At 35.1% G+C, this 12350-nt stretch overlaps 1 protein-coding gene across 4 annotated transcripts in view; it reads right to left on the bottom strand.

Moving 5' to 3' along the window:
* Positions 1 to 347: 347 nt before the first annotated feature.
* Positions 348 to 12350, bottom strand: part of LOC124184230 (fasciculation and elongation protein zeta-2) — a 45149-nt gene continuing 33146 nt past the window's right edge. The window contains exons 2-9 of one of the 4 annotated variants that reach the window (XM_046573696.1): positions 11867 to 12119; positions 2207 to 2329; positions 1853 to 2009; positions 1479 to 1587; positions 1094 to 1356; positions 912 to 987; positions 762 to 827; positions 348 to 407 (exon numbers count right to left, since the gene is read on the bottom strand). In XM_046573696.1, the coding sequence (XP_046429652.1) occupies positions 391 to 407; positions 762 to 827; positions 912 to 987; positions 1094 to 1356; positions 1479 to 1587; positions 1853 to 2009; positions 2207 to 2329; positions 11867 to 12119 (1064 nt within the window). In that variant the 3' untranslated portion in view covers positions 348 to 390. Of the gene's footprint in view, positions 408 to 761; positions 828 to 911; positions 1013 to 1093; positions 1357 to 1478; positions 1588 to 1852; positions 2010 to 2206; positions 2330 to 11866; positions 12120 to 12350 lie in introns of those variants that run through there. The other 3 variants (XM_046573699.1, XM_046573697.1, XM_046573698.1) reach the window with 3 other exon arrangements.

Here is a 12350-nt window from a genome sequence, read left to right as displayed (position 1 = left end):
ATATTTTTTATCCATTTTTATAGTTATTTAATTTCTTGTACAACAATTTTTCAAACTTCACCGCAAAATGCCCAACGAGTTCTCGTAGTGCAAATACGAGTCCAATTACCTTACAGATGGCATTACATTGATTTTTGCCTTCTCGCGTCGAGTTATAAATACAGAGAAATCTCAATGAGAGCTCATTTCTATAAGATTTATTGTAGTGCTATATTCGTAGCTGTACCTGTTATTCTATATTATATACTGTCCTAAATTTTAAACACACAGCACAACAATGGCTGAAAGCACAATGGCAAGAAGAGAGGAGCAATCTGCATCTTAATAAATCTTTTCTTCTTTATACGTAGCACAGCGATGTCACGTCGGAGGATATGTACTAGTGGATCACTAGGTGGGGCACAGAACTGAAACATAATTATGTTGAAAATCTTCAACATCTCTTACAGAAAGTAGGTACGTTGCCAGAACTTATATACCAACAATGAATATTCATAGAGGCTATATTCATAAATACTTACAAAAGTCAGCTAATATTTCACCCGCAATTGCTTATCACTGATAACTTAATATGATTACAATTTGGTTTATTACGGTTTACTTATTTTCAGACAATCCTGAAGTTGTATTCCAAGTTTTTTTCAAAATTCATCGCCTGAATAACGTTACGAACTTCAACCTCATGTTAATAACTGGACCGCGAAATTATACAAGTATTTATCTCGCACGGATTCAAGACAAGGTTAAAGAAATCAACCCACCTTTCAATATGTAGTCCGTTAATAATGTGGGCACCGTTGGACTATCCTCATTAATAGCCTTTAATACTGAAAACAAAAACACATTATTAATTTCGAATGACGTTATTAAGTAATTGTTGGTACTTGTTACCTAGAACTTGTAAAACTTACTCTTAATGAGGACTTGTAAAGCTTGATTATCAGGTGGGCCACTATCCATGTGATAAGGTATCACTGTTGTCAAATACTGTAAATTTTCAATATATTTTTGTCTGATTAGAAACGTATTTCATAGGTCTAACAAGATTGACAAAGTACTAATCAGACTTTGCTCGTAAATCTAAGATGGCTACCTTGGAATCTTGTATGGATCTATGCTGCGGCAAAGGACTATTACTATTTTGTATTTGGTTTCTCTTCTTTGTCACGTGGTGATGTCTACGCCGATTTTGAACAGCGAGAAGCAATGAAATAAATTGGTTTTTAAGCTCCTTTTCATACTCCAACTCATCTCTCAATGCCAACTCAGCTATTAAAGTTTCGCTGAGCGCTCCGACCAAGGATTCCATTTCACCGAGAAGCTCTGTTAATTGGCCAGTTGACAGCTGACGCAGTTCTGAAATCAATTGTCAACATGAAATTCCAACTACAATCAAGACCGTGTAAACATAAATGTTTTGATACAAATGAAGACAAGGTGTTATTAGTATGCAAGTTAAGAAGTCTTGATCTTATTACTTTCTTCGTAGAGTGGTGATCCTAGAACCTCCTTACTTCTTTCCAAAGTTTCATCCACATCCAGTAAAGATCCTTCGGAGTCAGCAGACCGTTCCATTGACGGACTTTCCTGCAATGCGGAATATTAAAAATTAGTTATATCTTGCAATTACAACGTTGAAGAAAAATGATTAAGATATAAGCGCCAGTTAAGAAAGTTCCTGACTAAAATTACTCTGAATAAATAATATGATTTAAAAAGAGCAGAACGAGTTGTTATTACGTTCAGTCAGCATAATTCTACACATTGAATCCATCGGACATTCATAAAGTACTTGAAAAACTCATAGGTACACGTGACATACTGTCTGATTGAATATTATTAATGCAAATACCTGCATGATGTCATCGATTTCTCTGAGTACTTCTTCTGCAGTTTTTAGTGGCTCCTCAGGGCTGTGCGTGTCAGTGCTACTAGATAAAATCAGGGCATGCATATCCAGATCTGTGGCTACAGCCTCGTCTTCGCTGCTCAAGTCCTCAAGCTCCTGTCTGTAACAAATAAATACGACAATTGATTGAAAATCATTTATTAAATAGAAAAGAATGACTTTTTGGGTAAAACATCACTTGTAACAATGAAAATGACGACACAAAGAATGATATTAAGAATAGGTAGTACTGGTGTTGACACCGCGATGACAATGACAAAGGAGAGATGTTTTTTGGAAATTTTCTTTTTCATTTACCTCTCAAGTGAAACAGGTGCCTCGTTTAGATTTAATGCAGGCATGTGCAGTTTTCTTGCATAAGATTTACTCCAATCAATTGGCAAAATGTTTCCAAAATTTCCGGTGATTGTCCACCACATTCTGAAAAATAAATAAAATCATAAATTAATATTCTACGATAGACAAAATTATTAGTCCAATGGTTACGATAATTATACGTGTATTATACAAGTATAAAATTTGTAAACTCATTTCTAAATACATATCATCGAATTAATTCAAACTTCAATGTCACTCGATTGGTATTTTATCAACATCTTTAATGCTACGAAATCGCATTTTCAAATAAAACCCAATGAAGAAAGGAAAAATAAACCTCGAAAGCGGAGGTTCATCATAATTCCACTTAAGGGAACATATGGTATTACTGGACACAATAATTTCACTTACAATTAGAGAAAATAAACCCATTATGTAATGCGAATTCTGATAATTCACGATCCCGCGTAATTATGCTGAAATCGCGTCACTGCATGGATATAGGGAAAAAAAAATTTATCCGCAAAGTGTATCAGAATACAACTTATTTGAATAAGTATTTAACCGAAGGAAGTAAGCCTCTGCCATCGTCAATGAGTCATCGTTGGTATACAGCGAATGAATGAATAAATGACGTAATTCTCGCAAGACACTTATTACCAATATGGGCATGGAAAAGAAACAGTTACGCTCCGCGTTTCTTGACCGTGCTGCTGTACACCACTTGACTGAAAACTAGTTTTTACCAATTTCAATTTTTCGAATGAAAAATTAAAAATCAAGTACAAAAATTTTATCACAATATTTTCTTCCACGCAGTTGTCGACGATATGAAACGTGCAAAATTCATTAATGCTCAGTCCCTTTGAATCTGGCAATTAATAACCTCTGTTCGAAACGCTCCGAGCTCACCTCGTCATTATCATTATCATAATCATCTCGCGCGAAGCCAAGGTCTCGGTGAGAAAATGTTTTTACAGTCATCAAAGTCGTATAATGTCGCGAGCAGAGCGTCAGGAGACACTGAACAAACACGAAGAGAAAATAACATAATATCTACATCTGGCATATGATCCCGGTGGGTGTTTTTCTCGTTCTCTTTTTTAATATGATAAATGATAACTCCGATCGTGAGCACGCAACATTTGTCAGCCTAGCCGCAACGCACGAGAGCCCTTCACCAGATACCGCAGTCACAGAGCCTTGAATTTATAAGATCCTTAAAGTGATTACGGTAAGAATGTCATGCTAGGTCCAAAAGCCCAAATCGGAAGTTAGAAGAGAGGAAAAAAAGACGTTTAAAATAATCTCCAGCAATGTTATCTGAGCCAATGATACAGTCAATGCGAATGAAACAACACCTCTAGTATGTAACAGAAATGATTCTGAGAAAATTCGAACAAAACAATCTAATCGTAAAAAATCAACAATTTTGGGAAAGGATTTTTCAAATAAACTTATCGACTTGACTACACGTTAAATTATTCTACTATTTCATTGATATACGAATTTTTCAACTAGATTAGTAGTTCATTAAATAATGTGTTCCATAAATGCAATTCGAGTTGTATTTATCAAGCGGAACTAACTCTTCTATGTAACTTTCATGCGACGGTCTTGTTTATTTAAGTAAGTAACATATTCCAATGGGTTTGTAGATAGCGGCAGATTTAAGATTTTCCCTGTACTATGATTATTGCGCAGTTATACTCAGTTCTCTGATATTTACTTAACGCAACGGCAGCTCTCTAGTTTCCTGTTTCTGTAAAAAAGAAAATTCTACCAAACATGTGATATTGCAATCAGTCGGAAGTAAGTGACTTAGGTCTTGGGCACACACAGCTCTTTACGTAAACAACTTGACCTCCGGACCGTTTGAACCGATACCGAATTTTAAATTGTCATACATATACGTAGATGTATTCCAGGCCAACATACATCACGAATAAGAGAAAAACACTAGAATTAGAGACTGAGCGGTATTGGCACTCGAAAATATTTCATTTATTACAATAATGAGAAAAAAAAATTGACACAACATTATTACATTTTGCTTGCTAACAATTTGCACGTGCTATTATATTCGAATTAATGTTCGTACGAATTTTTTTTTAGTATTTTCGAGATGTATTGATTTTAAATTTACCTCATATAAGTGTAATAATATTTGCTATCAAATTTGGACGAGTAAGCTAAACTTCTTTTCTACAAATGTATATGTACAATAATTTTCGAAAAATATTATATTTCATTCAAACGTCTGTCAAGAATTTTAAAAAAATGAAAGAAAAATATAAAAAGGAATACCATTTGTACGATTTGAGCGATTTAGATTACGGAAAGAGGGCTATATTTTTCAACTACGATTCTTTCTTCTGTACCTGCAGTTAGTAAAAATAGAATCTTGCAGCAATGGTACCAAACCTGGTACAAAATAATACGGTATCGACCATTGATGCTTATCTACATTGTCGCAAAGCGTGATGCACGTACCTAGGCATAATAATGTGTATGTCGAAAGGCTGGATTACGACGTAAATGTGCACGATTTTCTGTTAAAAAAAAAGTATTCTATAAGAATAGAATAGGTGTATCAGATTAATAGTAGACCAAGATCAAAACAAAAGAGGAATATTCAACTTGATAAGGCTGGATAATATAACGATGATAAAATTTTTCTCTCTCAAAAATTTTGTGCGGTAGTAAAAATGTAGAAAGATTAAAAAGTAGAAGAGTCATATCTGAATCGAATTTTCAGAAGCGGGGCGAGAATCTATTTTGTAGAAATTTAAAATAAGAGTCAAAATATCTCGCAGTAAAAATGTAGAAAGGTCCAATATTGGCTTGCTATATCTTCAGTCATTCTATTCCATATTGTAATTTTTCACACGATAATCTTAAAAAATTTTCGCCGCCTCGCTCATAAATTTTTACAGCATATGTCGACCTAAATAAGTTTTTTCCACCCACCAGAAAAACAACTGATATACCGCGATATACCATAATAACTATACATGCACCATTGTACGTATACCTATATACAACGCCACGTCAGAATTCGAGTCAATTCAGTCCACTTGTGAGGTTAAAACATCGACCACAAAACGATGACCTCATATAATAATGTCTGCACAAGATCCAGAGTACGAGTGTCATGACGTCTCACTCACTCCGTGGTCCTCGTATTATTATAGCGTGTGACTGATGTTGAATACGATATTCTGCGGTCACCACGATACCGAGTGTGAGAAATGAATGAAAAAAATAAACATAAACATATAAACTAGTAGCTGAGCTGACGTAATGAGACTCGACAGGATATAATTGTATGAAAATCCCACGCGTGGCACACGCAGGACTTTAAGACTTCCTTCCTGACAATGGAATCCGCGAGGACGTGTCTTTGGTCATCGCACGCATATACGTGTATGTCTGTACGTGAATAGCCGGAAATGACGTCAGTGTACAGACATACGTAAGATTCTCAATAAGAATCTGCAGCGTCAGCAGAGATGGGCGAAAAATTTCTCAACTCTGTACATCTGTCTATATCTAACCTGAGTGTGTTGAATAAAACTGCGATATATTTAAATTTTCAATAAATAATATACGTATCGATTTATTAACAAAGAACCTGCTTCATTCCTTTAAATTTCTATTTTCGGTTTGTTTTTGTCTTGCATTTAACGAACGTCGTAATTCCGGGAGGAGCCCCGAGTTTGAATAAACGGTGTCGGTGTCATAAGGGCGGTTCTGACCGCGCGTGCGTGATTTTATTGACCTACGGGTATGAAAGGGGGTGGCTGGCTCATCGCTCGATATGCAGGAGAAAAACTAACCGGAGAGTACAGCGAGACAACCCGCAGAAGTACGACAAAGGATAGAGTATGATTGAATTAATTGAGTGAAAATGTAATAAATAATGAACCCAAGGCTGACGATCAGATACGTTTCCATGCACAGAATTTTTGTTTGAAAAAAAGAAATACATTCAATTACTTTCTTTTATTTCAGAACAATTTTTGATAATTAATAAGATTATCGTTTGAATCGAAACCTTTTATGAATCTAGTTCGTGTTGACATTGGAATTAAACGAACGAAATGTTGGGATAATTAAGGGAATATATGTATTACTGTCAAGTCGTAAAATTGGTCGCTGAATAAAGTAAAAATATTATCCATTTGTGGAGAGGGCAGATTTTTGTTGGGTCAAAAACTCTTCCGATGATAAGATAGAGGTTAATTTCGAAAATTAATTCCTATAAACGATAATTGAAATGAGACTCGAATGACGGTCTTGAAATCGGAAAAAAATGATCCCCTGGTAAGTTCTTTGCTATAAAAAGGTGAAATTTAAACTGCGTTTGTGAAGATATTCGAATATTCGTTCTTTACACGTACAGAAAAATGAATTATTAGAATCACTACCAAATATAATACGTAAAATAATTTCGAACAATCATTTTTGTCAAAAGTGTTTGGCAGCTGGATCGAATGAAACGCATTTCGTTATACTGAAATTAGAGTTAGGTTTTATTTCCTTCTTTTAAATGAAGTCAAATGTCTCGAACATAGAAAAGTAATCTTTTTACGAGAAATACGAGAAATAATCAGAAAAAAGAAACAGGAAAAAACGGCATGACGAAACGCGTAGTGAACAAGTTCCTGCACTTAAGCGACTCGCTGGTTAACTTCAGCTCTGCATTGCCTAATCCTTGTGTACATGCCTGCCCAAGTTTGTCCGGCTTGGCTTCTTCGGGGCTCGGCAATTAGCGTACCCAATATAAGTATCGTGCCACGATATTATGCGTGCAACGTAGGTACGTTTCGCTTACCGCGCCACATTACAGCTCAAACAGTCATAATTATAACTGTAACGGGAAACATTTCCGTAGAATACTATGGATATGTAAATATAAATATAGACATTTACGAAATATTAAATAGGGTGTACGAAGTTAGGAGGTTGAAACTCGTGTAGCGTTATTGTAACGATGCATCTTCATCAAAACAAGGTCCTTTAGTGCAGCAATATTACAGGATTGACTGAAATTCGGTACAGAAATTGAATTGATCTACTTAAAAAATACTCCGAAGTTTGAAAATTGTGATATTTTTTTTCACGTTTCGTTGCGTTAAAGTAATTCCATTTTCTTCCAATGTGCTTGGCTCGAGACTAGGCAGAGTCTCTTGATACTTTAACTTCAGACGCATGGAAGATTGATAGATATCAATTTTCGTTCAGCGAATAATTGCGTAACGTCAAGTTTATATATTATGACCGCAATGCATTTCTTCCCGATGCGATGGAGCGTGAGAGCGAAGTGCACAGTGTTTAATAAACCGGTCAGAGAAAGCTGGACAACGAATTGCAAATATGGTCAGATATAAACCGCGGTGTAAAGGTATAATTTACTCATGTAGGTACGCGTGTGCCTCACATCGTTGGATATTATAGGTATTTAGGTCCACGTCTCAGCAGATGAGAAAACTTCTTCCGCTGGGAGATGGTCTGCCATCAATGTTTTTGGGAAGTTGGCTTTAGTCCGTCATTTTGAATAAAATGTGACAAAAATTGCCGATTTTAATGCCATCTATCCTCTAGTTACGCCTACGTAAAAAAAGCTATTGTAATCTCTGAAGATAATTCAATTTTCTACAAGATTATGTTCATGATATAAAACCGTATTTACTGAAATATATGTTTTTTGACATGTTATTTGTATAGGAGAAAATCACATGCAGCTGTTGAACTTGAGCCGAAAATTCTATACTTTTGCAGGATTTATAGTACAACGAGAATAAATGTTTAGACCTCGTTTCAGTGAAGAAAAAAAAAACGATTTCCCAATTTTAAACAGTCTAAATTGTGCATGGTAGACAATTTTCATCTCCTAAGCGTAAAACGAACTCGTCTCAACTCAGTTACAAATGATAAATATACCGCAATACTCGATTAACTTCTGTGATTATTTCTGGCGTCTCGGATCAGTGATGGAAAGTCAATTATTTAACTACGTTTCCGCTCCGAAAAAAGTATTCTTTAGGTGAGACGAATATTTACTCGATACACACGCCCACAAATTTCATTTCATCTAAGCTGTAAATTGACAATGTATCGAAACCTTTAAGATATATGTACTAGAGGTTTCGTTATATTCGCAAATATATTTCAAACCAAAAATGCAGTAAAGCATAAAATGTGTCATACACGTTGTACGAATTCGCAGAGCCTGCGGTTGCTGAGAATTATTCCGCGAGTCTATTTACAGGATAATATACATACTCATGTAACTGAAATTCTTTGATGTCCGGTCTAACGTACCAAAGAAAATACCTCCGTTTCCTTAACGCTAAATCGAAGTAGAAATACGATTTAATAAATCATATTACCCGGATTCATTTCCGACGAGGTTCATTGGAAAAACCGAAACGGAAGTGAAATTATCACGACGAAAATCCGGTGGAAATATTTCCTATTATTATATATTCATTTCCTTAATTTTGAAGAATATTCACGTTCGGTGAAGGAAACTGATAAATTATTTTTTTTGAATTTCAAATTCTCCACGCAGTAAATAAAAATTAAATAAATAAATGAATTACGTTCTGTATAATTATAACGACACCGATACAATTATAAACTCGTGTAAAAATATCAGACGAAACGAAAATTATTTTTTTTTTATTTCTTAACCCTGAGTAACGAACATATTAATTTCTTGATACATATTTCCCTAATTTTCCATGCAATCCATTCGTTGTAAATTCCTTCATATTTCTTTTAGTTTTCTAATTTTCCTCTTATGTGGTGTTACGTACTCGTTCGTTTTTTAAAGGAAATTCGTCATTGGAAAAACGGATCCCACTCATCGGAAAATCCGACGACTATATCCCAATGCCAGTGTAAGAATACTCTGAGAAAGAAGAACGGCTGCCTGCTATACCATAGAATTGGTGTGGTTAGTTACTTATTTATACGCGCAACGTGACTATTCAAATACGAGAATGCTTTCGCCTCTAACAAGGAGAGCTCACAGTTTCTTTTAGCCGCACAACGAAGTTCCCCCGGCATTCTAATCGCGTCGAGTTTCAGAGTCCAAACTGCACGTTGCAGTTTGGAATACTGTATCTCGTATGGTAACGCAGAGTTTACAGGAGGATGCATTTTTACGAAACATCATCATTTTACAATTTTAGCATTAACTGAAATTCAGAAATTTGTAACGAAGAAGAATTTTTTATTTTAAATTATAAACACTCACTAAAAAAACGAAACCGTGACCGAGATAACTTATTTTTCATATCATTTCCTTATCTCGGTGTAAAATGAAAATTTAGTGGTGAGTTTTTGTTCAGAATTGCATGTAGAATACGACTGTTATGCCTTTTTCTACATTACGATGCACAGCCTCTGTCAATAGTCAAAATAGAAGAGATTCAACGCAGTCGGTAAGAACTAACTATAGCTTATCCTTAATCTTGAAATGCACCTTAATTTATTCAGCCGATTTAAGATATTGGATAAACGTCATCGGCTTTATACCGTCCATTTTTAAATCATCCGCGTCACGCTGTGATTATTTTATACGACTGCACCGAGTTATAAATCATTCTTTCATAATTGTATTATAAATCTTGTCACGCTAAGCCCCCCTGGGAACATGGGATGGAAAGAAAAGTCCGATTGTATTAAAACAGGAATGAAAAGTAATTGATATCCAACTTTTATATACCTATAATATAAATAGGATATACGTAGTATTTTATCTCAACAACTGATGTATAATACAACTGTATATATTATCATTGACGAGAACTTGATTTACAGATTGAATCGACTTAATTTTATTATGCTTTCTTTTCTGTAGTTCGGTGTAACCGATAAACAATTGCATCTTATTTTTTAAGTTATATATCGGACGCATATATCCCGTATGAAATCCACTGCTTTAAACACTCACCGTTTTCAATTTCTTTGGAACATTATTTGAGACAATAGTAATATCTCTAAACCTCCAATTTATTTACATTTCATCATGTTTACGGAATCACTTTTAAATTACAAATATTCAAACCTTAAAGTTCCACGTTTTTTGAAATCCCTTATTCTAAGATTGTTACCACAATGGAACAATTTTTCACTCGGAATATATTCGATTGGTAAAAACCAGTGCTTGACGTTTACAAAATTGCAAAAAAATTGGAAAACATTTTCCACTTTATGAGAATCAAGTTAAAGTCCCCTCAAATTTTTTCAATGTGATTCAACAAGTGAAATCAAGATATATAAATAAATAAATTGGAGCTTTTAAGAATGTTACTATTACTTTAAAAAGTTTTGACAAAATTAAAAATGACGAGGGTTAAAAAAATTGATAGATTTCGCGTGGAATTACCCGCATATATTTACGTACATACTATGTACATGTATACACGTTAATAATAGATACTTCCAAGCTGCACCCGTAGCAAGCACGAGAAGAAAGCGTATAAGAAAATTCGCGATTATCATGTGCCCCAATTATTAATTAGCCAACATCAAAGATAACACCGACAATGCTAATGAGAGCTAAATGCAAAAAGGATATGTATATATATATACATCAGCTGTTGAAGTATGTTATTTTTCACCAATCCCTAGATAGAACTTAGGTATACGTGTAATGTATACAACCTACTGATATACAACAGATATTGTAGGTATTATATAATAACATAATACGGCCGACTGACTAGCCAGGCAGGAAAAAGATGAGCAGGAAGGTTGCAGGTGGAACGCAACAAGCCGTAAAATATCTTTTTGCGTATACATATGTATGTATGTATACACATATAAAGAATAGATTTTGTCCTACGTACTGCGTGAAGTGTATGCAACACGGTGTATGTATAAACACGCGTACACAGCTAACCTGATTGTAAGCCGAAGTCCGTACAGTCGAGTGAATAATGTCCGCATACACGGTTTGCATTATCGCATTACGCAGGGGCGAGATTAGCGATGCGTAACACTTTAGAAAATATTGTTCATTACCAAAGTCTATCGGTATACCATCGATTTTAATTTTAACCCCATTTTAAACCCAACAACATCAAGTCCGCGACTATCATTATCATAACATAAACGGGGAAAAAAAATATCGCACATTGTTTACAGCTGCGAAACATCAGGAGGAATAATTCGCATCGTATAAATATTTTAATTCCGAATGGACAGGTTGTATAATATATATATATATATATGTATACATCGTCTTTACCGAGTTTTTTGGAGTAGATCATTCGTCGCCTAATATAGCGTATGTGTATATCTATATATATATTAGTGAATATGTACACAATATGAGTATTATAGTTTATTATATAAATTCCATATTGGCACGCGAATTTTACGATCGGTGTGGCTTAGCTATTGCAATGAAGTCATCCGTTGTAGGATTCACCCTCGCACATTTGACTCACTGACTCATATTGTACACAGATTAGAGCGATAAGAGAAAGTGAAAAAAAAATTGGGTTTCTCGGAAAAAAGATTTTGGATAAAAGAATCGAGAGAACAACTTGATGTGACGATGAACGTGTTACATAATGTTTTATGATGCGATAGGATAAAATTGCGAGTTTTTTTACTTACTGGCATTCGTTCATGATCTCCTCTTGCGTTCGTACTTGGACCGGGGCGAGGGACTCGACATCGGTGCCGTAATCTCGAAAGCACGATGTGATTTTTTCGTCGAATGTATTAACGAGATCCTCGAGACTGCCGCTGAACGGACTGAACGTTCCTTCCTGGAGAATATCAACACCGTTGCCACGGGTGGTTCCGGTCTCGTTGGCGTTACGATTTTCGCCAAAATTCGCCTCAAGACTCGCGTCCAATAGTTGCTCTGCAATATAAGAAGAATATGAAATTCATGTGAACTTTAGGTGAAACTTTCAGTTTCAGAGTGCTTGTGTAAGGGAAGAAAAAAAAAAGGGGTACTTTTAAAGAAAAGAATTAGAGGATCCGCTGCGTGCAGCATGGAATCGTCGTTGATCGTCGTGCATTATTACACATATTCTACACACGAATTCAATGAATCTGTCTTCTCATTGAAGTCTTGATCGCATCTCTATAT

Source organism: Neodiprion fabricii, chromosome 6 (genome assembly GCF_021155785.1).
Source record: "Neodiprion fabricii isolate iyNeoFabr1 chromosome 6, iyNeoFabr1.1, whole genome shotgun sequence".
Lineage (NCBI taxonomy): Eukaryota > Metazoa > Arthropoda > Insecta > Hymenoptera > Diprionidae > Neodiprion > Neodiprion fabricii.
Note: the sequence above shows the minus strand (reverse complement) of the source record. Positions and strands in the feature narration are given on the sequence as shown.